At 40.4% G+C, this 26,340-nt stretch overlaps 1 protein-coding gene and 1 pseudogene across 2 annotated transcripts in view; both read right to left on the bottom strand.

The window, feature by feature from the left end:
* The window catches only part of PRKDC (protein kinase, DNA-activated, catalytic subunit), a 205,676-nt gene that overhangs the window by 69,175 nt on the left and 110,161 nt on the right, over positions 1 to 26,340 (bottom strand). The window contains exons 49-59 of the mRNA XM_079796147.1: positions 23,467 to 23,610; positions 20,883 to 21,034; positions 20,265 to 20,396; positions 18,516 to 18,627; positions 15,667 to 15,791; positions 15,436 to 15,585; positions 8,916 to 9,089; positions 8,045 to 8,143; positions 6,380 to 6,587; positions 3,939 to 4,128; positions 2,574 to 2,789 (exon numbers count right to left, since the gene is read on the bottom strand). Coding sequence (XP_079652273.1) covers positions 2,574 to 2,789; positions 3,939 to 4,128; positions 6,380 to 6,587; positions 8,045 to 8,143; positions 8,916 to 9,089; positions 15,436 to 15,585; positions 15,667 to 15,791; positions 18,516 to 18,627; positions 20,265 to 20,396; positions 20,883 to 21,034; positions 23,467 to 23,610 — 1,702 coding nt within the window. The remainder of the gene's footprint in view (positions 1 to 2,573; positions 2,790 to 3,938; positions 4,129 to 6,379; positions 6,588 to 8,044; positions 8,144 to 8,915; positions 9,090 to 15,435; positions 15,586 to 15,666; positions 15,792 to 18,515; positions 18,628 to 20,264; positions 20,397 to 20,882; positions 21,035 to 23,466; positions 23,611 to 26,340) is intronic.
* On the bottom strand, positions 12,119 to 14,310 carry LOC307114077 (la-related protein 4-like; annotated as a pseudogene). Its single transcript has one exon. The product of its transcript is annotated as a la-related protein 4-like (transcript).

Raw genomic sequence — 26,340 nt, 5'->3', positions numbered from 1 at the left:
CAAGAGGGAGACAAATTCTAACGCCCATAACATGAAGTCAAAACCATGACTGATACTGAAAAAAAGAAAGGTGGCAATATAAAAAAGACTGTTTGGAGAGATGGAAGCAAATAGCAAAAACTTGACTAAAAGGATGAAAGTGGTTGTATCTGTCACTTCTAACAAGCTGTGGAAAAGTATTTGACTCTTTAAACTATACGCATGAAGGAAACTAAAATAAAAAATTAAAATGATAGAAAAGTGATTTTAATTAGATTACAACTTTAAGTTTTTAAACTGCATTTCCTTTTAATGATGATAAACAGTAACATAGTAAGTACTAACTCACTATATATTATGAAACTCCAAATGTTCCTCTTCAGGCAAAAAAATACATATACCTCGAAGAAGACAAGATATGAAATATTTGAAATCGATAAAAGTACCTGGGGAGATTCAAGTATATTAATTAAATTACTATAAGCATTTATTTACCTACTCAGTTCTATGGTTGAGTTTTTTCAAACCCATATATAAAATGTCTATGGGAAATAGTTTAAAAATTAGATTTCACCTCTTACGTTTATTATTTTATATACATGGTTCCCCAATTCTACCTACATCATCCATGACATATTTTCACTCTAAAAATGTAGAAAGGGAAAAACTGTGCAACAATTTGAATTGTGGACAGTAACTCCTATCACCCTTAGCAATTGCATTTGTTTCTGAGCCTCATCCCTATTCAATAAAGAAACCAGTCCAGTTGGTCACCAGCAGTCACCACACATAAATGGAACTGCGGACTGTCGCAAATGCACACCAACTTTTCACAATTCTACAGAAAGCTGCACATGCCCACGGGTTTAAGATAAGCAATTGTAAAGGGTCAGAGAGACAACTTAAAAGCAATGGGAAGGTGACAGTCACTTTGAAATTTCATTTTAACTTTGGGGCTTTTCACAATCAAAGTTACAGGAAGGACAGAGAGCCATGCACTCTTGCTGGATCTTATACTGGTTTGATGGGAAAACAGAGGAAAAGGCTGTAAATAAAAAAGGCTGGCGGGAAGTGGTCAAATGTGAAGGAAAAGACAGAGGAATGGGTTCGCTGGCCCTCTGTCAAATGCACAGTATGAACTAAAAGAAGGCTAGATAGATTTACCTTTCTATATTAAATTTAGAGAATGGTCCATAGCCACAAATTTGCTACATGAAAGTGTGAAAAGGAGTAGTTGGGAGTAAGGAAGTATTTTGTGTATTTTTAAGTTCCTACAATTAAATAAAAAGAAATTTAACTTTGCTAATTTTACTTCTATTTATCTAAATCCGTAAGTTGGCATTTTCCCAGAGTTCTGTCTTGGGACCTCTTCTCTCTTCATATTTTCTTCCTCTGGGTTTTCACTCACTCCCAGCGCTACAGTTCTCGTAAGGAGCTAACCTTACCGACCTCTATCTCAGCCCTCTCAGCACTGGGTCTGTGAGCCCTGCCAGCATTTTCCACTCGGCTGTCTTAGCATCACCCATGGGCTTGCCCAGTCTCTCCAACCCCACCCTCTTCCTTTTTGAATCGGAGACTTAGCTTACTAATCCAGGTCAAGGTGTGGCTGCCTTTGACCTCCACCTCTCAGTCCTCCTCAGGCACTCCACATGCTGTTCCACACAAACCACCCCAAGAGGTCGTTCGGAGACCCTGTGCCTATCTCTGCTGGGTTCACTACCTGAAGCTGTGTGGTTCATTCCTAAAGCCACACCCCCACACTCTCAAGCCTGCTTTCTCAGCATTCTTTGCTTCGCTCCCAGCGTGCTGAAGCATCTGCTTAACTGGACTGCTACAGAGCATGCTAGAGTGGGCTCTCACTCAATGTTCACTGAGCTGATCGGAGTCTCTCCCGCCACCCAACACATTCCCTACTTCTCCCTCTCCATCCCCATCCTTTCCCTCCCAACATCTCAATCCCCCAAGGCTAGTCCCAAAGGCCACCTCCTCCACCAGGCCTTCCCTGAGGCTCCCTCCATTCTCTGCCTGGATTTAAATCGGAGATTAGTTTACTAACCCTGCCTCAACTCTTGATTGCCTACCCAGCCCTATTGTTCTGGAAAGTCACTAAATAAATGGATTGAGTTCAATTTATCCAACAGCTTTTCTGGAACACATTAAAACTATAATTTCAACATGGTAAATGCCCAGACAACATTTACTGAATTAAATTTTAATGGTATTGATTACAGGTTATAAGAATATGTGAATACAATCAGAAATGTCCTTGCTTTATCTAAGCCTTTGCATTGATTTTGAGGGCAGGTCATTTTTTTTTAAATGTGGTTATTCCCTTTTTTAAAAATATATTTTATTAATTTTTTACAGAGAGGAAGGGAGAGGGATAGAGAGTTAGAAACATTGATGAGAGAGAAACATCAATAAGCTGCCTCCTGCACACCTCCTACTGGGGATGTGCCCGCAACCAAGATACATGCCCTTGACCGGAATCGAACCTGGGACCCTTGAGTCCACAGGCCTACGCTCTATCCACTGAGCCACACCGGTTAGGGCGAGGGCAGGTCATTTTAAACACGTCGATAATCTTACTTTACCTTTTGGTGCGTTATCCACCGTGTCCCCTGGGAGGGCCAGCCTTTTTTTCCCAAAATCAGGTCCCACTGACTTCGAGGGTGCCGTCTTTAATTTCTCACTCCTCTTGTGAGCAAACAGTAAGGAGGAAGACAAGGAATCAGATGATGAAGAAACCGTATAATCCACCAGCGGGTCAATACTGCTTCCAGTCAGCCAGTTAAAGGAGCTTCTTCCATCTGCAAAAGGCACAACCAGTGCATTTCACAGCAGCTCAGAACGGCACGCCCTGCAAGCCCACCCCACCCCACTGCACGGGGCAGCTCCAACCGCCACAACACACCGGGTGAGACAATGGGGATCGTCCTGGTGGCAGCTGGGGCCTCCGTGTGCTCACCTCAACAGTGACTGGGAACAGTCTCTCCAGGGATACAGTCATGTCACAGCAGGAGACATGGAGTGGAAGCTCCGGGAGGTCACGCGTGGACAACCGAGGCAGCTCAGGTGGCTGGGCCTCAGTGTCCTCACTTAAGTATTGAACATGTCACCTGTTCTTTCAATCAGCCGTGACCACTCCAGGAATGATGTTTTGTATCTACTATAAATTACTAAGATCCTTGATTTCTAATATTAGTGTCATAAAATTTCCATTATTCAAATTAGTCCTATTTCTAAAACCAATAGAATGTGAAAAAATTCATATAAAGGAAAAATGTTGAAGTGTTTTTATGAAATAGTTTATTTTACTCTAAACTTGCACTTTGATGATCAAAAAAAAGTTTAACCATTTAAGAAAAAAAAGTTTAATATACTATAAACATAGTAAATAAAGTTGGTTTGCCTCTACTTTGCTTCTGAGATATAAGGTTTTAAATTTGATGCACTAAGCAGATTTTTTTGGGGGGAAAACAAAACATAATGTACTAAAACTTTTCCTCTTTTTTCCAGTCAGAAATAATCCTTTTCCCCTTTTCAAAAAAATTGTTGTAAAATATTTATAATATCAAATCGACTATTTTAACCACGTATAAGTCTAAACCATGTACTTGGCACCAAGCACATTTACCTTGGGCAACCATCACACCATTGTTTCCAGAACTTGTTCATCGTTTCAAACTGAAGCACCACACCCATTAAACACTAACTCCCCGCTGTCCCCTCCCCAGGCCCTGGAAACCACCCTTCTACTCTCTGTCTCTAAGAACTTGACTACTCTAGAGACTTCAGTCCTTTTCTCCTTTGACGGACATATCTTTTTTTGTGGTTCTCATCACTTTTTCCTATTATCTTTTCACTTCTCACAAATGGTCAGTGTTCTTACAGTAGAGGCTGTTTCCAAGGTAACAGTGCGCGGCGCACAAGAGGCAGGCATTCAGATGGAAGGTTACCTATGTTCTGTGTAGGTGTGAAATCATACTGCTGTTGGGTGGCCCGTATCTGCCGAGCCACAGCCCCTTGAACAGAGAGGGATCCTTCCGGCGACCAGGTCTGGAGAGCACTCTGAGAAGTCTGAGTCTCGATAAACATAGGCGTAAGGACGGTACTTCGAAAACGCCAGTCAGAATCAATGGTGTATTCCTGCATGTGAGAGAATGCCAAATACAATGACAGTCCTTTAGCAACTTGGAAATATTTTGATTTAAAATCCAATGGTACTATCAGCAAGTATGTACTATAACTTCATATCTCTGTGGGAAGCAGCAGAAGAATCTTTTCTGATCTAAAACTTTTAACTAAATAACCAACTAGAAAAACTAATTGGTACTGGGGGAGAAAAACCATTTTCCTACTCTTTAATATTCAATGCCATAATCAATAATATCACAACACAGCTGCAACAAGTTAAATGACTCAACTCCTTCCTAAATACTCACCGCGTGCCCAGCACTGGGCACGATATTAGGAATACAAGTACGAGTAGAACAGATCAGGCTCTGCTGCCCAGGAGCTTGAGAGAGATGAAGTGAACTCTTCGTTTAATGTATAAATCACAGTTGTTAAGGCTGCCAGGAGATAGCATAAACTCGACATGTACAGGGTGGATAGGAGGAGTGATGGAAAGGAGAGAAGGCATTATGGAGAAAGGAAAATTTAAGTGGAGGTTGAAATGAGAAGTGTGAGCTGTGTTCCGGGAGTGCAGGCAGAGGTGGGTAGAGTAACTGTGTTTCAGAAAGGAATGTGTGAGTATTCCAAGTTTTTAAAAAAAGCCAACATCACTAATCATCAGGGAAATGCAAATCAAAACCACAAGATATCCCAATTGTCAGAATGGCTAGTATCAGGAAGACACATAACAAGTGTTGGCAAGACTGTGTGAGGCTGGCTGTGGGAGTGTAATGACCACCAGGGGGCATCTCCTGCACTGAGTGTCTACCCCCTGGTGGTCAGTGCAGATCATAGCAACCAGTTGACTGGTTGTTTGGTTGTTCGGTCGCTTAGGCTTTTATAGATATAGATAGCCAAGACATGGAAGAAGCAACCTAAGTGTCCACTGATAAAGCACATGTGGTGTATATATGTACAATGGAATATTATTCATCCATAAAAAGAAGAAAATCTTGCCATTTGCAACAACATGGATGAACCTTAAGAACATTATGCTAAACGTAGTAAGTCAGACAGAGGAAGACACATATGATCACTTATGTGTGGAATCTAAACAAACAAATAAAACACAACAAAACAAAACAAAAAAATTGACCTGATAAAGAGAGCAGATTGGAAGTTGCCAGGTGGGGGTGAGGGATGGGCAAAATGGGTCAAGGGGGTCAAAAGGCACAAATTCCAGTTATAAATAAATAAGTCATGAAAAGTAATGTACAACATTGTGACCATTATGACCGAACAACTGGAATGATTGGTTGACTGGTCGCTATGACATACACTCCAACGGCCAACCTCCCCTAGTCCCCCCACCACCACCAAGCCGGCCAACCTCCCAGTCTTTACCCTGTCTTTACCCACCTGCCAGCAGGCCCCAATCAGAACTGGTTGAGACAGCCTCGATCAGCCCTGATCACTGGCCAGGTCTAGGAACCCCACCCATGCACAAATTCATGCACCAGGCCTCTAGCAGTTTTACATACTGTATAAATTTGAGAGTTGCTAGGAGAGATCTTAGAAGGTCTCAAGGAAAAAAATTTGTATTGTGATGGATGTTAACTAGACTTAATATGGTCATTTTGCAATATATACAAATATCAAATCGTTATATTGTATACCTGAAACTAATGTTACATGCCAATTATCTACATATATAAAGCCCTAATATGCAAATAGAACGAACAGCGGAACAACCGAACAAGCGGTCGCTATGATGTGTGTTAACCACCAGGTGGTTACTGAAAATTCTTTGCTCCTGCGTGCCATGGTCCCACCTGGCGCTTGCACCTGCTGCCGGCGCCAGCCCTGACCACTCGGCGCCGTCAGCAGGTGCAAGTGGCAGCTACCGGCCCCAATGGTCTCTCATGGCTTCTCCACCTCCCCCTGCTCCTGAGAGGCAATCAGGCCTGGCAGCCACTGCTCGCACCGCTGCCATCACAGTCAGTGGGTGGGAGTGGCAGTGGTGGCGGGAGCGTGGCTGCTGGCAGAGAGGGGACCAGGAGCCGCAGCGGGAGGGGCCAGGCAGGGGAATGGAGGATGGGCCGATACCTGCCCCTATGCCCACTGCAGCCTCGCGGCCCACAGTTCCTTTCAAGGTGCACAAATTCGTGCACTGTGCCCCTAGTATCTCCATGAAAAAGAAAGCCAAGTTAACACTATTAGAAACATTTGTTGACTAACAGACAGGGAAAGCTTATAATATTTATTACAGAGACGAGCACTTCACCTGAAATTTGCATTCCGACAGAGGATGCTCAAACATAGGGTTTAGGTAATCTGGGCTCATGCTGGTCATTTCAAGGAGAAAATCTGTTGCTAAACTTAAAAAGTGCATTTCTATCTTAGGAGTATATAAGGAATTAAGTGCCAACAACCGGTCCAAGGTATTTGAAGGTAACCTAGTTTCATGGCTCCAGAAATTTCGAATAATTAATCTGAAAAGCAGAGAAGAAGAAAAAAGACATATTGCTCAGATTATTGGCAAATGAAACTCTGGAGAAGGCACAGTTTTTCATTTAAATAAAGCTTAACATAGAGGGAAACCACATTCAAAATTTATAAACAGTATAATCTGAATTAAGAAAAATAATATGCATTAAAGGAAGAAAATATTCTAAAACCTTAGCATATTTAACAAAAGAAACTGGGTGATATTATTCTCATCTCTATTACCTGGGAAGATTTTAATGATAAGTATTATAATATTAAGTATTTCAAAACTGAGAAAACATCTTAAAAAATTATATATAATTCTTTACTGCCTTGCTAAAACAAATGGCTCCAAAAATTAGTGCCATAATGCCCTAGCCGGCTTGGCTCAGTGGATAGAGGGTTGGCCTGCTGACTGAAGGCTCCTAGGTTCAATTCCGATCAAGGGCACATGCCTGCGCTGCCGGCTTGATCCCCAGTAGAGGGCATGCGGGAGGCAGCCAATCAATGATTCTCTTTCATCACTGATATTTCTATCTCTCTCTCTCTCCCTCTCCCTTCCTCTCTGAAATCAATAAAAATATATCTTTTTTAAAAAATTAGTTCCATAAAATATTCAAAATTTAAACTAGTTAAACACAAGTTTAGGCTTTATAATTTATAAATGCTTACATAATACAAATACAATTTTTAAAGGCTCAATGAACTTAAAATTGCATCAGAATAGAAAATTAGCCAAAACTGGTTTGGCTCAGTGGATAGAGCGTCGGCATGCGGACTGAAAGGTCCCAGGTTCGGTTCCGGTCAAGGGCATGTACCTTGGTTGCAGGCACATCCCCAGTAGGAGGTGTGCAGGAGGCAGCTGATCGATGTCTCTCTCATCAATGTTTCTAACTCTCCCTCTCCCTTCCTCTCTGTAAAAAATCAATAAAATATATATTTTTTAAAAAGAATAGAAAATTAACTGATATATAGAATCATAAAAAGTTTAGGCTCCTTTTTATATAACTAGTACTTGACAAAACACTCATATAACTGATTTAGGTAGGCATTTGAAAGAAGAATAATCATCACTCATATTTCCATGTATAATTAATATTATAGTTTCTGCTTATCTCTAAGGTCTCAAATATTTCATTAGATATTAATACGCATTGTGTGCTTGCAAGGATGGGAGTTAAATGGAAAACGGTAACTGTCACTAGATTTCCCTTTCATTTTGAAATGCTTTAATTCACTGCACAGCAGAGACAGCTTTACCACACCACTTTTTTAAGAGATTTATGTTAAAATAACTTGTCGGGATTTTTAAGTCTCATGTGATTTAAAATACATTTTATTTAACATTATGAATGCAAGAGGCAGAGAAAATGCTAATATTGCAAACAACATGATGCTAGTCTAGGAAAAAATACCCCTGAATTTTTTTGTCCTGGCCCAATTATTAAGGAGGAGCACATACTGAAGTCCAGGGTTCTCATCAATTAATCCCTGAATCAATACATCTTTTGCCAACTTAAATATTTCCCGGGAGTCATCATCTGCTTGGCTTTCTGGATCTCTGAGAAAAATAATAAAATGACAAAACATTAATACTCTCTTGTATCACTTTTGTTCAAACCCAGTAACATTGTCTAGAATTAAAGTTAAAAAAAAAATCTGGCTTTTCCCATGGAACTTAAATTCCAAAATAACGCAGAACCTATCCCATGCCAATGTGCCCCAACTTCCTCCTTCGGTGCCTCTGCGAGCCCCTTCAAGTGGCTCTTCTCTCTCAAGTGCAGGGGAGGAGGGGTTGGTGGCAGGAGCAGGGCTTCGGAGGGCTCCCTGGGATGCGAAGAGCTGGCCCAAGTCCCCTGGGAAGGGGTGTGTGGTACTCTTGAAGGATGAAGACATCTCAGTCAAGTTCATTTCCTTTATCTTGTCAGATCTTAAAGGGATAACTATGAAAACAAATTACACTTTTACCCCTCCCCCCTAAAAAAAGAGAAAGAGCTCATGGACATGGACGACAGTGTGGTGACTGGGTGGGGAGGGCGTGAGGGGGTAGAGGTAGGAGAGGGTATATGGAAGATAAATGGTGATGGGGAAAAAATAATAAAAAATGAAAACAAATTACACTTTTAACTCAACCAACAATTTCATGCACCAAATATTTCCCACAGATACATAATATGAGTTAAAATAAGAATACATTTCAGTATACAAAATAAACTTGTTTTATTAATCATGTTTAAAATGTTTTTATATTTATTATAATCTTTTCCAGATTACTAAAGGCACCCAAATTCTCCCTTAAGAAATGTAATACAAAATGTCAATGTAGAACTTACCGATAATTGTCATGAATCCACATAAGAATATTATACATTTGTTCCCTACACACCGGAGAAGGATGAGAAATGAATTCTACAACAGGATTCAGAAGTTCTCGAAGTTCTACTGGCTTCAATTTTGCCATCATCTTATAAATTATGTCTAAACACACTTTTTGCCTTTCATCATCTCTATAAAAAGAGAGATTTGTAAAAACACAATTTTAATAGTTTTTAATATTATATTTTCAGATATAATAGGTTAACTTTTTTGTGCTATTCTGTATTTCAAAATTTGTTATAATAGACAATACTACACTTATATAAAAATTACATTCTTTTTTAAATAAAATGTTTATTCTCTTAAATCCAATGCATTCACAGAGCGTTAACACTTTAAATGTTTATCATTTCCACCAACTGCAGCATTATCTAAGTCAGTGGTTGGCAAACTCATTAGTCAACAGAGCCAAATATCAACATTACAACGATAGAAATTTCTTTTGAGAACCAAATTTTTTAAACTTAAACTTCTTCTAACGCCACTTCTTCAAAATAGACTCGCCCAGGCCGTGGTATTTTGTGAAAGAGCCACACTCAAGGGGCCAAAGAGCCGCATGTGGCTCGCGAGCCACAGTTTGCCAACCACAGTTCTAAATAAACCAAAATAAGCACTTTATCATAGACAGGTAGTTTTAATTGTTTATTTCAGTTCTAGATAATTTTAAAAGATAGTGTGTAGAAATTATTCTTTTTACTTAAATGTATTATGTTATCAACCCACCAAATCAAAATCAAAAGCATTTGCCAAGCTGAATAAGTTATAAAGAAATAGTAAATCTTGCTTGTACAGAAATGTGCAGTGTTTTCAAAGCTCTGAACAGTTGCCTACTAATACAAATCTCCACAGCTTACCTTAGAGTTGGAAGATGAGTTTCACAGTAACGTAGTTTTAACCTCCATTTACATTCATGTTAATATATTACTAAGATGTTTACTCTATATCACAATGGTGCTTTCCAGTGTTCACAATTTACAGTTTCAAATTATACAAGTCATTCTCTAATATAAGGGACAGTTATTACTTCTACAAACTATCCCTAAAAACACAAAACCCCACCTTACATCGAATTCTGAAAATTGTATGACTTAAAACATTAATTCAACATGATTTTTAATATTTTAGCCATCTTCTAAACACCAGCATGTAAACTTGCCTATTTAATATGAGAGCTACAACTTGATTCACTGAGATATTATGTAATAATTTTCTTTAACTATCTTTCTCACCTTAATGCAAAAATCTCCTGACTTGCTGGCTCTGTTTCTGTAAATTCCAAACTGATTTTTTTTTAATATTTGGAGAAAGGGAAGGAGGCAGGTTATGATAAATACACTGAAAACAGAAAAGGCTGCCCCAAAATTAAGCCTTTAAAAATTATTTTTACTTCTACACTATTTAACACTTTGAGAGTCAATTACAATGTTTCATCTTTAACACTAACACAAATAAATTACAGTCTGCTCTACCATTCTGGGATCTAAACTTCTAAATACATGAGCAGAAGAGTAAAATACTTCACTGTTCAATTCAGAAATTTAGAACAGTTATATGATTTGACTAGACTGGTCAAGGTGGTTAGAAACATACAATTATGTAGGTGGTTGGTTAATTTGCTTCTGGGGGGTGGTAGTCAAAGAACAGAGAGTAGCGAATGAAGTAACACACACACAAAAATATTTTCTATTTGGGGGAAAAGGGGAAGTCACAGGCCAGTTTAAACCTCCGAAGGCCTTTTGACCTACCTCCTCGGATCTAAGACAGATCTTTCAATTATCTGAATAACCCCCATTCTTTCCGTGAGTATCAAACTGACTGGCAGTCACATCTCCAAGTACAATCAAAAGTTTGTTGAATGAAATATTAGTAAGGTCAAAAGAAGACTACATATCAAACTGGAAAAGTAATCTACTCAAGTACATATTACATTCAGTTTTCAAATCATTTACTAACAGTACAACAGATTTGAACACACACACACCAAAACAGGCACCCCAGCCACTGATCTGCTTTGCAACACAGGCCATAAAGGCAGAGATGGCATTCTCTAAGCCAAACTTTAAATAGATTAAAAAAAGTAATTCCTAATTTTACAGTAATTCCTAATTTCAAAAAATATTTTCTCTCACTCCCTCATCTCCTATACTGAAGGATGTGTAATGTTTTTTCCCAAGCTAAATCTGAACCCTCAAAATTGATTCCAGGTAGATCTCTGCAAATTAAAAGAAAAATAGAAAAATTATATTTTTATATATGTACACATCCTATATAATAAAAGGGTAATAAGCAAATCGACCGAACGGTGACATGACCAGTCGGTATGATGCACACTGACCACCAGGGGGCAGACGTTCAACACAGGAGCTGCCCCCTGGTGGTCAGTGCGCTCCCACAGGGGGAGCATTGCTCAGCCAGAAGCCGGCTGATGGCTGGCGAGCACCGCACACTAGGGTGTCCAACTGTGGCTTAGGCCCGCTACCTAAGCCGGCAGTCAGACATCCCCCGAGGGCTCCCAGACTGCAAAAGGGCGCAGGCTGGGCTGAGGAACCACTCCCTGTCCCCGTCCTCCCCCACCCCCCCGCCGCCCCGCCTGTCCCCCCCAGTTCACGAATGTCATGCACCGAGCCTCTAGTGTGTGTATATCCTACATAATAAAAAGGCAATATGCAAATTGCATCACTCCGCTACGCCCACGATTGGGCCGGCTGGAGGCGCGGGGGGCGGGACTCAGGGTGGCCGATTGGCTGGCGGTAGGAGCGGGGGGCGGGGACTCGCGAGTCCCCGACTCCCGCTCCTCCCACCGGCCGTTAGGCCAACGCTGCGGAAGGACCCATAGGGCCGGCGGAAGACGCTGGTGGTGGCCGATTGCGTGGCTGCTGGCAGCAGTTTTCCGCCAGCACCAGTTTTCCTCTGGCCACCCGCTGATCGGAGCGCCTCCTGGATCGGAGTTCCTCTCGGGGTAGCCGATCGCGCTGGCGGGAGGCGCTCTGATCGGCGGGTGGCCAGAGGAAAACTGCTGCCGGCAGCCAGGTGAAAGTCTATTGCACGAAACTTCGTGCAACGGGTTTCTAGTATATATATATATATTTATACTGACTGTAATCCTCCAGCATTTTAAAATCACTTTAGAGATGAATTTTGGGATTCTACTGCTCACAATTCCAAAATCTGTAATGATTTAAGGATATACTTCCTCTTGTTTCCTTCCTGTTCACCCTCTCCCCTCCATAACAGTTCAATATAGCCACGGCTCAAGTTAAATGGGAAGAGAGAGAAGTTTTTGAGTAGTTTTTGTGTGTGTGTTTGTTTTACTTTGGGTGATCTGGGTGGCACATTGTGCTCTTTGCCATTAAGTCGAGTCACTCCCTGTGGCCAAATTGGCGTCTCTGTTCCCTGATTTCCAGCTGTTCCCCCTGGGAATGGTATTGCCTTGGAAGCCAGACTAATTCTTACTAGTCCTTGCTTCTGGCTTCTCATGTGGTTTCTCAATGGACTTCTCAGGAGCTCCATTCTCTTCATTTTTGGTGGGAGACCCTACATTGGAGCAAAGTTCTCGTCAGGGCTGCACAGGAATTGGACATGGCTCTTTAGGGGGCTTCCGGCACACTTCAGCATAACTTGGCTTTCAGTGTTCCTGTAGGGCCCCGGTTACAGCTACATTTATGTTATCATCACATGGTGAAGCAGTATTTGTCCTTGATGGCTTTGAGGGATTTGGGGGAGAAACTGATATAGTTGTTGGGTGGAGAACATCCTTCTGAACAGTGGAATCCTCTACCAGATCCTTTTCTATCTGAGTTGTGCTCAATGCAGGAGGCTCAGCTGGGCATGAAGGACCGGTACTTATATTGAGTAGCTGGGCAGCAGTGCAGTCGGTCTGTTCATCCTCTGCAGGCACTGGGCAACTATCCCGTCTTAACTCTTCATTATCCTTTTCTTTGTAGACACCTTTAACAACATCAGACATCCTACTCTCCAAAACAAGTTCACCTGGTGTTCTTGATGAACTTCCAGGTAAAGGAGGAAAATCTGAGGCTAATAAGTCAAACTTTGGTGTTGGTGCCTTTGCTTCAGCTGTCAAGGTTGGGGTCTTGGGATTCTGTCATCTTCGACCTCTGAAGAGCGTTCTCCTGCCTCTACCATAATCCCCATTGTGTTCAATCTGCAAAGCTGGAGTCTCTTTTGGAAGGTAGCTTTGCTCCTGATGCCCTGGCGCTGTAGGGTTATGTGATTCAGTTGGAAAGTTCCTTGAACCAGATCAGTTTACTGGTCCATCCCCCAATGATACAGATCCCTCTGCTGAGTGTTCTGAACCTCTTGATGACCTAAAATGAGGCTTCACGCAATTTCTTTGGAATGGTCGACCCATATTCACGGCAGCAGCCGTTGTTTTATAAAATACTGGAGAATTAAAGCCATTCACAAAACTACTGTTTGGAAAGGGAGCCAGTGGTGTTTCAAAGTAAGGTGCAGGATTTGGAGACCAGACTGAGGCACAACACTACAGATGGAGTACTATTGGTGAGGACTATATGCAGACTGCATAAAGACTGGTGAGGCATATTGTGCTTGAGTTTGAATGGGCTGAGTATACATACTAGAATCCATTAGTCGATAACCATTCTTAGCAAAAAACGTATTGATGGTGTTTATCCTTGCCATGATTGGCCTGCCATGAAATGTTTTAACTTTTTCTCTCAAATATTTAAAAGCCTGTTGTGCACCTGTGTCTCACTGGAAAGTGATATACCAATTGCCATTGTGTGCAAACTCACAGCTTATCACCTTGGGGCAATTTTCATTCTTGACAAAGCTTTCACTTCCTGTATTGGTGTTGTTTCAGGAATCTCTCTAAGAATCACATTACAATGCTTATGACTTGGTCTCACTTTCTCACCCTTCTCACCAACTTGTACCATGGGAGAAGATCTCAATACTTCTAGAATTAGATGGGGACCTGTGGTTAGTTTTTTATTTCTTCCATGTTGGCAACTGTCCAAATTGGAAGGAATTGATCACTGTCCATTTGAGATATCAGGTAAAGATCCTTTGTCAAAGTTTCTTGTGAGAAACAGAATTCTAATTGTTTCTTCAGGCATTCTTATAGGTCTTCTGTAGAAATTGCTGAGTTGCTTTGTCTGGAAACTCAGACCTTCATATTCCTTACACATATCGTCTGAAAGCTCTGTATCACCCTCAGGATGACCCTGCTGTGGCTGCTGTTTCACGCTAAGAGCTTTCAGTTCCATGAGTTACTGCTGTGGCATCAGTATTTCCAGGAGGGATTTCTTGCCACACTTTGGCATTAGGATTTAAACCAGTTCCGTTAGATGTTACCTGCTCCAAAGCCATGGCTCAAAGTGTCTTCCCTATCTGGAAAGCCTTCATTAATCAATCAACCTTCTCTCTCCATAAGATTTTCCCAAAGACCGTGCTCCCCACAGATCTCGTCTTCATCTCTCTTGTTAGCATTCAAATATTCTAAAATTACATTCTTAAAAATAATTATCATGGACTAGATTATTAAAAATAAATTAATTCAATGTGGAACCTTGGACTGATCCTGGAATAGAAAAATTAATGGAATCCAAATAAAGTCTAGTTTAGTTACTAGTAATGAACTAATGTTCATTTCTTAGTTTTCAAAAATGTACCACAATTATGTAAGATGAAAAAAAATTGAGTAAAGGGTATACGAAGGAGCTATGTGTACTATCTTTTAACTTTTCTGTAAATATAAGGTTATTCCAAAATTAAGAGTTCATTAAAAAAAAACATATGAAAAGTCAAGCAAAATAAGCTAAGTATAAAAAATTTCATGATTTGAAAAATTGATTTCAAGTGTTAGACCACCTGCCATGTCATACAGCAGGATTAAGTGTAGTCTGGGTCCCAGATAAGGTGCATCTGGGTCCCAGATAAGGTGTATCATTTCCTCCTTAAAATGCTTTACATGCAATAGGTACTCAGCAAATGTTTAATGTTTACATAGAACACAATAATACATTCTTTCTTGCTGGCACAGCACACATTCATCAATAATTTATCACCATGCAAAGATAGGAACACATACAAGACAGAGAAAAGAGTACAGGGAAATAAGAGTATTTTAAGTAATCAACAGCATTCTCTTTTAACATTTATAGGGAGATTGCAATTTTGAAAATAAAGGAACAATTTTAACAAACAAATAAAAACAAAAAAAAACTCTTACCTGGCAGGATAGGTACAAAAACTCAACACCATGCATTTTACATCGGAAAAGAGCCTTAGACAGTGCCTGTGTAGCCTCCACAAGGTGCCAGGTGAGAGGAGGCAGGATGACCAGGCCCCACCAACCTTTCTTCTCAGATTCAAATGTAACAATACATATTTCATGGAAACTACAAGCTCTTTCTGAGCTGAAGGAAATAGCTGGACAAATCAACGTTTTATGAGCCTCCTGCACCAGGAACATGAGGCTGGTTTCCCACTCACCTGTGTCTCATGACTTGAATGAAATCCTTGCTCTTCAACTGTAAGTACAGATCTGTTATTGCCTCTGAACGACACAGCACCACTTCTAGACAGAGAGTCTTCATCACTCCATGAAATTTTGGCAGCAGGAAGAACACGGTACTCATGAACCTAACCAGTGGACATGGCCAGTGAGTGGCAGGGCAGTCTCAACCATCCCCACACAGGACATTCACCACCTCAGCATCTCACCTATCAGCCAGTGGAGGGAAATTTTTCACAGCTTTGTTCAAGCACACGATAAATTTGTCCTCCATTGTATTCTGATGCTGTTTCAGCTGTTTGACAATCAGTTCACACACAGACTCCTCCAGTATCTGAAAAATCAAGTTTCTTTTCCAATACACACAAGTGGAAACTTAGGCTACATTTCTGAAAATAGGTTTACCTTGAATAGTTGAGAGTCCAGTGCTATCATCTCCAGTGTTCACCAGGTGAAGCCAGGAGCACTCGTGGGCTGACACTGACCACTGAGTACCAGCAGAGGCTCTGGAGCCGTAAGTTTGGGTGAGCCAGGCTGCGTCCCAGCGCTTGTGCTGCGAGCACTTGGCAGTGTCAGCTCATGTCATATGTCAGATCAATAAAAAAATTAGTGCTGCCCTAGCCAGTTTAGCTCAGTGGATAGAGCGTCAGCCTGCAGACTGAAGGATCCCGGGTTCGATTCCGATCAAGGCACATGCCCGGGTTGCAGGCTTGATTCCCAGTAGGGGGCATGCAGGAGACAGCCAATCAATGATTCTCTCTCATCATTGATGTTTCTATCTCTCTCACCCTCTCCCTTCCTCTCTAAAATCAATTAAAAAAATAAAATGTCAAAAAAAAGAGAAATGGGCAAAATAATTGAAAAGATGAAAAAAAAAGATTAGTGCTTCTTCTGACAATGAAACATGCCAACAAGTCATTTAAGAAGCAAAACTAAAATTTGTGATTAAATATGTTTAAGACACATTTTATGGTGTCAGTGTTCATGTCTGTGGTCAAATATTCTCACAAACCACAATTTTCAAGCAACTCTATCTCAACTATCACTGTCTATCTCCCTATACCTTGCTTTCTCATGATCACTACTACCTTCTATGATAGATTCGTTTGTGAATTATCTGTCTCCCCTCACCACATGCCAGCTCCCTGAGGGTGGGACTTACCCGGTCCTGTTCCCAGCTGCATACAAGAGCCTAGAGCCAACCAGTAAGTACCTAATACACAGAGGTGGGCAAAAGTAGGTTTTTAGTTCTGAGTATGCGAAACTCAGTTTACTCTTGCATTATTACTTATTAATGTTTGTATTACTTATTTGTATTACAACTATAAACCTACTTTTGCCCACTCCTATATATAAGTGACCAACATATAAGTGCCAAAGTTATAAAACAATGTGAACCTAACAATACGGGGAAAACAGTAGAAGACAAGACTGGAGTCTACATCTCAGGTGCCAAGAGTAGCTTAGTGGATAGAATATGAGTGACTCTTCTTTTTTTTTTCCCCTTACTTTCTTATTTACGTTATACTAATTTCTACACAAAAATCAATGTCATTTTATACTCAGGGGAAAAAAAACTATGTAAAACAAAAGTGTTTCTCATTCCTGTTACGTTGAAATTTAAGTCAAGAGAGATTGAACCTGGGATATGCTATCATTTGCTCCATCTGAGGTAAATATTAAGCATTTTATATAAACTGCTACCAAACATTTAGCGACATTAGAATCATGTCTTAACAAGTTATTCGAATCATGTCTTAACAAGTTATTCTGAATTTTTAAAATTGTTTCTTTTACTAAAATAACTGGGTATCCTTAAATAAGTAAGTTTGATCTTCCCAAAGGGGTCTATTTCCTTTTAGCTTAATGATATTTTATCTTAAACCCAAATAAATGCCTAATCGGTAAATGGGCATGGAGCCCAATCTGCTCTTTGTGGGTAACCTGGGTATCTTGAGGACCTCCTGACTTTCCCAAAGCTTCTTCTCATCCTGACTGACAATGCATGTAGCCCAGACTCCACGCTACCTTTTCTTTCAGGAGAGGGGATGGGCTGGAGATACAAATTTGGGAATCATGAACATAGAGGCCGTTTTTAAAGCCACGAGGCCACATAATCCAGCAGGGAAGCAGTAAAACAGAAGCCCAAAATCAGAGCTGTGGAGGTGGCCCAGGAAACACGCAGCTAAGAAAGGGAGAAGCTGCTGCCAAGGAAGTAGAGAGGCAGCCAAGAGTGTCCCAGAACCAGTGACAGAGGGAAATCAAGGACCAACTGTGCTGCTGTGGACAGGCTGAAACAGAGAGGCCTGGTACAAGCATCTGATCACGAGTGACACTGCTTCTGGAGGCTCCGAACACATGTAGCACCTCACTCTATTAGCATGTGGGAGGAGGGCAAGGTAGCAGTCAGCATCACCCGCTACACTCTTTTAAAGTAAGTTATAGCATGTAACTTCCATGCAGTTATACCTATATATCTTTAATAATTGTGTTTATTGGAAATTATAGTACTCTGAATGTATGCTATGCTTAAAAATTCAACAAGGCTCTTCTTACAATACAGTCAAGTGGGAAGGGCACATAAGACTGGGAAAGACTCCCAAGAAAGCGCTTTTTCCTGTGTAATGGTTGTATTATGTAGGCGAGGTTTTTATTTTAAATTGTAGGCGAGGATTTTATTTTATTTTATTTTTAAAATATATTTCTTTATTGATTTCAGAGAGGAAAGGAGAGGGAGAGATAGAAACATCAATGATGAGAGAGAATCATTGATTGGCTGCCTTCTGCACGCCCCCTACTGGGGATCAAGCCCACAACCTGGGCATGTGCCCTTGGCTAGAATCGAACCTGGGACCCTTCAGTCCACAGGCCGATGCTCTATCCCCTGAGCCAAACCAGCGAGGGCAGGTGAGGATTTTAATAGCTTAACAGCCTAACTTTAGCAGGTATCTGCAAAATGCCCACTTTGGTTTCTTACAGTACAGAGGATATAAGTATCAAGTGTCATGACAAATCAAAATTGAAAAAGCAGTTATTTAAAATTGCATAACACACTCACATGTTTTCTCTCAGTAATATATTGGAGAACAAGTCCCAGAACTTCTGCTGCTGCTGCATACACCTCTTTATATTTTACAAAGGACATATTATTGACCAAAGCTTGAAAGTATCTGTAGCAAATATAGAAGATAAAAATGCATAAAATAATCCATTCTGTTGACATAAAATCATAATGATTTTTCTCTTTGTACCATATTAATAGCACACACTGAGAAACTATGAAGCCTAAAACATGATCCAAATTACAGATGTGAAGACATATATGAAGATGTCTTTAAGGCTCTGACATCATCACATCAGGGAGGCACATTCAAGTTGGTTCCATTACACTGAGCCTGCTATAGTTGAAGTAAACAATGCTAGAGAGGGGAGCTGACTGCAGCTGAAGAGGAGCAGGCAGAATGAGGGCCCTGTGGGGTTCCCAGGCACTGATTCACTCCTTTAGCTCAACTGCCGGAACCCAGTGGCTGAGAAAGAGAAACTTACAGGCAGACAATGACCTCCAGCGCTATGTCTGGGAGGCACTGTCTACAGCCTGAATTGCTTGGCTGGGCTTCTGAGACTAAGAAGCCTGCAGGATCTGAGGGACTTGAACAAGCATCAATAAATGTGCTGGCTTCTTGGGGAACCCCTCCCCCCAAAAAAACCCATAATGCTGGATACTATAAAACTATAGTGAAAAAAAGCTATCATTTAAGATTGTGATTTACTGACACCCTGTTAAAGCCATCTACTATGACAGAGAAGGTCAGTAAAATAATGAGAAAAAGAGTGAGCGTGAATGCAGTGCCCCCAGACTTCACGGGCAAAAGGGGCTTTTAATTTTCTGCCCAACATTGGCTCTGTAAAGTTGTCACTGGAGAAAACCAAAGCTAAAAAAAAAAAAAAGTGTCTAAAAGTAAGCTATTTCCTGTTGAATCTGTGTTGAGCAACGTATTTTAGAGGACCAACTAGACAGAGACACTTCCAAAGAAATGGCAAAAGCAGGAAAGAGAGCCCAGCTGGTGTGGTTCAGTAGTTGAGTGTCGACCCATGAACCAAGAGGTCACTGGTTCGATTCCCTGTCAGGGCACATGACCAGGTTGCAGGCTCGATCCTGGGTAAGGGGTATGCAGGAGGCATCGAATCAATGTTTCTCTCTCATCAATGTTTCTATCTCTCTACCCCTCTCCCTTCCTCTCTCTAAAATCAATAAAGACATTTTTTTTTTTAAAGCATGGAAGGGACATGCTGAGATCTATAATGTACTCGAGATAGGAGCACTGACTTTAAGCCCCTCCACTGCATATGTTGGGCAATGCCCATCCTCACCATGCAGGGTCCTGATGGGGGGGAGCAGTGTGGCTGCAACTATGCCAAACAGCACAGAGACAGGGCAGACAGCACGAGGTCAGCCGCACCCCTTCATGGACATCATCTTAGTTAAATGGTTCAGAGAGCTCATGTTGCTCTCAGGGATAAATGCTAAAAATGTCACTTTAGAAAATAAGAAAAAAAACTTAATACCTCTTATTTGACAAAATGTACATGAAAAATTACACTAATTTAAAAAAACTTAACTTCCTCATTTACTCCATTAACACATTCTTCTCTCAAATGGCCTCTAAAGCCAACTATTTAAATTACGGGAGAAATATTTAACATGCGTTCTAGCCCTTAAACTTATCAAAATTAAACCAGTCTATTTCCAATTCAGGAATACTTTAACCTAAAAAAAAATAAATGAAAGAAAAACTATGATACTTACTTTATACTCTCTATGCCACATTTTGGGTCATAGGGAGGGAAGTTATTGGCCATTACAATGCCTAATAATTGAATTCCTACTGAATTGTCTTTAGAATTAGGATCTTTCCTGGAAAACTTTTCGAATATTAACCTGAAACAGAAGTATAAAAATATAGATTATCATATAAATAAGAAGAAGGAAGACAAATATAAAATTTTCTAAGGAGAATATTCAAGGTAAGAAATACTCTCCCCCGCCCCGCCCACAACTAATACCCTTCTTGCTAATACCCTCTTTGTTCACATCCAGGTTATTCTAGCTTTGGAATACAGGCAGTTTTGTATCTTCCTATAATTACTTGCCCTTTTGAAAATGTTAGCTGACCTCAGGCAGTGCTAAAAGGAATCAAAGCAAAGTCCTACATTCTACCCTGGGCTGAGCAGAGTGCTCTAGTATCAACTTTGGAAGTTGTGGTTTTATGAGTAACAATATCATATTCTTATACATGAATTCTAATTCAAATTACAGTACTCCTTCTATCACTTTAAGTAATTAAATTTCATTGTAATCACTATTTGAAACATACTACATTTTTAAAATTTCTAAACAACATTGCAAAATCTAGTAAATGAATACCTGTAAGGGATGGATAAACAATCCTTCCAGCATTCAACAAGAGTTTTTATAATTTCAAGGTTGTGACTAAACACGGCTCTTTTTTGATGAAAAACATGCTTCATTAGGAAATTAAGCAATCGATTGGCTAACACTTCATCTTTGGGAACCCCCTGAAATGGTATAAAAATTATATGTTAATATGTAGCATTCCATTCTGAAAAAGTATTTTTTAATCCAAAAGTCCATTTATAAAAGAAATGTGGCATTCTACTGGCTCCTAGTTAAAAACCTAAGTGTGATTTTTCAGGTCCAACCGCAGCAATTACAAAGGCTTTCCCAGACAGGACTCCAGGGGGAGAGCTGCCCGCTCTGCCCCAGGCTTGTCACACAGCAGGTAGACCGCAGTCTCAAAGGGCAGCTGCAGTCAGACCCTGAGGCCCAGGTCTGGTCATGCTCTTTCACTATGTGCATTCCTGGCCCAGGCGCCTTCACTCCTAGTCTCCATCTTCTGTAAACGCCTCAGCTGGAACCTCCTTCTGGAGGGAGGAAGGGAAAACGTGAAGACACTCTGACTCAGTACTCTGTGCTTTCCAACTCCTAGGCCTTCTCCCTCACATTCCTCCCAACTCCAGGGCCCTACAAAAGTGCTGAGGTCTTTAATTAGTGGCACCTCAAAAGGGAAATGACCTCCAGATCAGTATTGAGCCACCTGAGCTTTGACCAATATGCTGGCTCCAGGAGGTAAAATAGAACAAGAGAGTCAGGGCTTCCTCTAGTTTTAGCCTTTTACATACTATTGCAATGACTTTTTTTAAATAAAAGGCTTCACTGTAACTTTCAATTTGGCTCCCAGTTGCTTTTATCAGTATTCTGACACCTACGTAATTCAGGTCTTTCAAGATTAGCTGAGCTCCTAACAACTGAATCAATCTTTTCCAATGGTTTAAGTTAAAACAAATACTCCCTTAATTTTTTCATGTTAGTAAGCAGACTACAAGTTATTTCATCATATTAAAGATAAGAAATCTAAAATTTAGTTTACTTTGAAATGAGAGAGGCACATTTAAACACATGTATAAACTCTATATACATTATTATCCTATCTAATAAAAGAATAATATGCAAATTGACCATCACTCCAACACACAAGATGGCCACCCCCATACGGTCAAAGATAGTTACCCCCATGTGAACACAAGATGGCTGCCACAAGATGGCCAGCAGGGGAGGGCAGTTGTGGGTGATCAGGCCAGCAGGGGAGGGCAGTTGGGAGGGACCAGGCCTGCAGGGGAGGGCAGTTGGGGGGGAAAAGGCTTGCAAGGGAGGGCAGTTGGGGTGGACCAGGCCTGCAGGGGAGGACAGTTGCGAGGGGGGGGGGACCCAGGCCTGCAGGGAAGGGAAATTGGGGGGACCAGACCTGCAGGGGAGGGCAGTTGGGGGCAACCAGGCCTGCAGGGGAGGGCATTGAGGGGACCAGGCCTGCAGTTGGGGGCGACTAGGCTGGTAAAGGAGGGTAGTTAGGGGTTACTGGGCCAGCAGGGGAGGGAAGTTGGGGGCAACCAGACTGGCAGGGGAGGGCAGTTAGGGGTTACCGGGCCAGCAGGGGAGGACAGTTATGGGCAACCAGGCTGGCAGGGGAGGGCAGTTAGGGGTGACCAGGCCCGCAGGAAAGGGCAGTTAGGGGCAATCGGGCCGCAGGGGAGCAGTTAGGCGTTGATCAGGCTGGCAGGGGAGTGGTTAGGGGGTGATCAGGCTGGCAGGCAGAAGCAGTTAGGGGCAATCAGGAAGGCAGGCAGGCGAGCAGTTGGGAGACAGCAGTCCTGGATTGTGAGAGGGATGTCCGACTGCCCATTTAGGCCCGATCCCTGCCACTCTGGAGACAGACAGACTGGCAAAAACAAGTGCCAGTGGGATCGGGCCTAAACAGGCAGTCGGACATCCCTTGAGGGGTCCCAGATTGGAGAGGGTGCAGGCTGGGCTGAGGGACACCCCCTTCCCCCATGCACGAATTTCGTGCACCGGGCTTCTAGTATTTAATATAAGTGCTGTTTCCAGGATAGCCTTACATGAAAACTCTTATACATTTTAGTGCCAATGTTTTCAAATGAATGGGCAGAGCTCCAGCACCCACAAATCTGGTGAATGCCACAGGCTGCAGTATAAAACTGCCATTCATCTCGCAGTCACTTGTTGAGCCATCTCAGCCATTACAGGTCACAGTCAACACTCTGGAGACAGATAGACTGGCAAAACAAGTGCCAAAAGATTCAGGGACTTTCGTCACAGAAGAAGCCTACTGACATTTATTTCTCATACTTTTAATAAACCAATTATCTAGTTTCCAAACTCCTTGCAGGTAAAAGCAACAAACAAAACAAACATCTGATAGCTTAAAAGTAAAAGATCAAAGGAATATCAAAAGCAGACAAAAGAAAAGAGAACGAAAGCAGGGTGAGGCCATTTAGTATAGCAGTACAACAATTAACGCTAAAAATGATGACTCTAAGTCATTAAGGGGAGCTTGAATTACTTATTATATGCTCTATTTAAGATATCAACAAAGAACTGATATATTACTACATAAAGATGTATCCATTCTTACTAGAGGAGTAGCTATTCCTGTCCATGAAAGAACTGTAACCACTATTTCAACCACCATATAGTGAATTCCTTCTCCTCCATTATTTTCAGAAACAACCAGCTGCAGCAAGGGGCTAAGCCAGTACTTCGCATATGGGCGAAAGACCTAAAAGAGAATTTAAAAGTCATATATCAAAGGATTGTTTTCAATAACCAAAATATTAATCCAGAAACATATACTCCATCAGTTAAAATTTTATATGACTTGACTTAAACCCAAAACAGATGTGAATTCCAACAATTACCCTGCTTAATAGATCAGATTCTCTGCTGAATTCTCTCCTCATTGCCCCCTGAAACCACAATTCAATGGAAGTCAATTTGCTATTGATGTCTTTTTTTGCTTAAAACCTTTCTGATATAACTATGCTCAGAGAAATCAAAATGAACATATTCTGTATAAACCTTGTCCTATCTGAATAATATTCAGCTCTGGAGAATTATAATTTTATTTTATGGCAATGCATAGGGTATATGAAAAATGAGACTATGCAAATTAGTTACATGTGTATGGCTATTTTTTCCCCATTTCATCCTATATTGTGGAAGACTTCATATACTCAAGACTCAAATCTAAATAAAATGTATCTCTATATTAAATTCTATTTATTTTAGAAATTGCAAGAGAACACTATTTGGATGCAAAATAACAGATTAAAGTATGATTCAAGCTATCTATCTTGACCTTTGCCACCTTCTTTTTAAAAAAAGGTTTTCTCAAAGATTCCTCACCTACTCTCACAGCTTAAACCTGTGTGATCTCAAGTCTTTTTTATTTATGCACCCCCATATATACAAAAATTTGAACACTTTCCATGTATGCTTACTGGCTTATTTGGTAAATTATAAATACAAACTTCTTCACTATATTATTAAAATATAACTAATAGCTAAATTTCAAGGTTGAAATTTTTAAAAATGTAAATACAAGTTCTAATCTTTCTTCCATAACACAATAGACTGTCTTGAACATCTCCTGAAAACCACTGCCCTGATAATTCCTGAACTTCAGACACATATGACACTCTGGGACATCGCCAAGTGATATCTCAGAGGTACCTCATATCCACACGTGTGAACAAATTCAGCAGGCTTCCTTGTCAAACCATGTACCCACACCCAGCCTCCCAAAAAATCATTCAAAAAACAAAGACACCAGTTCCTTGTTTGCTAGACATTAAGTCAGCACTTACAGGAATGGGAGCCAGAAATCATGTGACCTGAGTGTGATGGGTTGAACTCAGTTCCCAAAAAAAATGTTGGAGTCCTAACTCCCAGCACCTGTAAGTGTGGCCTTACTTAGAAATAGGATCTTTGAAGATTATCCAATGTCAGTGTCCGTACTGAAAGGGTAAATGGGTACACAGGAGACAGACACAGAGAGAGGACAATTTGAAAACCCACAGAGAACACCATCTACATGCTGAGAAATACCGGGGGCCACTATACGCTGGGAGAGACACCTGAAACAGATGGTTTTTCACAACTTTCAGAAAGAACCAACCTAGTAACTCTGAACTGCTTCATGAAAAGGAAGAAAAAGTCAACGAAGAAGTCATCAACTAAAAAAGAAAATACAGAACATCCCACCACCTCATCATTCTGATTCATCTATAGCAGTTAAAGTACTAGAAATAGACAGTTGTGGTTCAGCTGAATACTTGCAACAAGAGTCTCTTGATGTGTCCCAAATGTTATTTGGAAAATCTCTGTGACATGAGTCAAAAATGGAACCTGAATTTGTAAAAGAAAAAGGTGCCGTTTACTCAAATGAGGAGAAAGATAATTTAAAAGAACCAGTAATGCCTGAAGAGGAAGAATTAACAGTTCACAATACACCTGGTTTTGACAACATAAAAGAAATCAATATGCAGGATGGTAGTGTGCAGATAATTAAAAATCATGCGACTCATTGTGCGTTCCGTTTTCAGAATTCATTGCTATATGACTCAGATTAATTCTATATAACTTCAGAATTTAAAGGTTAAGAGCAGAACATTATTGAACTTAAATTCTATTTCTGTAAACTACTACCTTAAAACCAAAGATATTCAAGAAAGTATATTTTGGATTTAAAATAGGTTTTCCGTTTACTCTCTAAAAATTGAAAATATTCAAGAAATTAAAATTTGCAATTTTGATTCTACTGGGGAAACTGGAGGGGTTTTTTTGCAGGTAGAGTTTATACAGCTTCCTTAATTAGGGAGATAAGTTTTGTGATTCCTCTGACAGATTTCATTCTGAGAGTTAAACATTTAGTTTTAATATAACCTGTATATATTTACGTCTGTGTTGTTTTCAGCTTCTTTTGTTTATCATTACACGTTAATGAAGTTTCAAAATATTCACTAAGTTATGTCTGTCACAAAAAGAACTCTCAAGAATGTAACTAGAAATATGAGTTGCATTTGTAAGGGGGGGCAAAATCTCAAAACTGTTTAGAAATATCACTAAGTAAGATATATTTATGCTTGAAATAGAGATTCTTAGAGATGAAAGAACTTTACTAACCAATACTAATAATTCAAATAATTATAATACAAATACACTAAAATTTAGTATTTTTGCTTCAACTCTGTATTTTACTGTTCTTATCTATTATAGAAAAAAATATATATATTTAAAACAGGTTATTTAGTAATGACTTTAAGAAGGCAGCAGGTAATGAATCTGTGGCTAAGTTATTAATTTTGTGGAACAGTATTTGTATTTGAGATCAGAAGAAAATCCTAATAGATTTTTTTCTCACAAAAATTTTTAGGACATAATGAAAGAAAATATAGAAAGGAAAATAATCTCTGACCCCAAAGACCATGAGCTGATGTATTTGTTCCAA

Source organism: Cnephaeus nilssonii, assembly GCF_951640355.1.
Source record: "Cnephaeus nilssonii genome assembly, chromosome: 18".
Taxonomy (NCBI): domain Eukaryota; kingdom Metazoa; phylum Chordata; class Mammalia; order Chiroptera; family Vespertilionidae; genus Cnephaeus; species Cnephaeus nilssonii.
The sequence above is the reverse complement of the archived record's forward strand: the minus strand, read 5'-3'. Positions and strand labels throughout refer to the sequence as shown.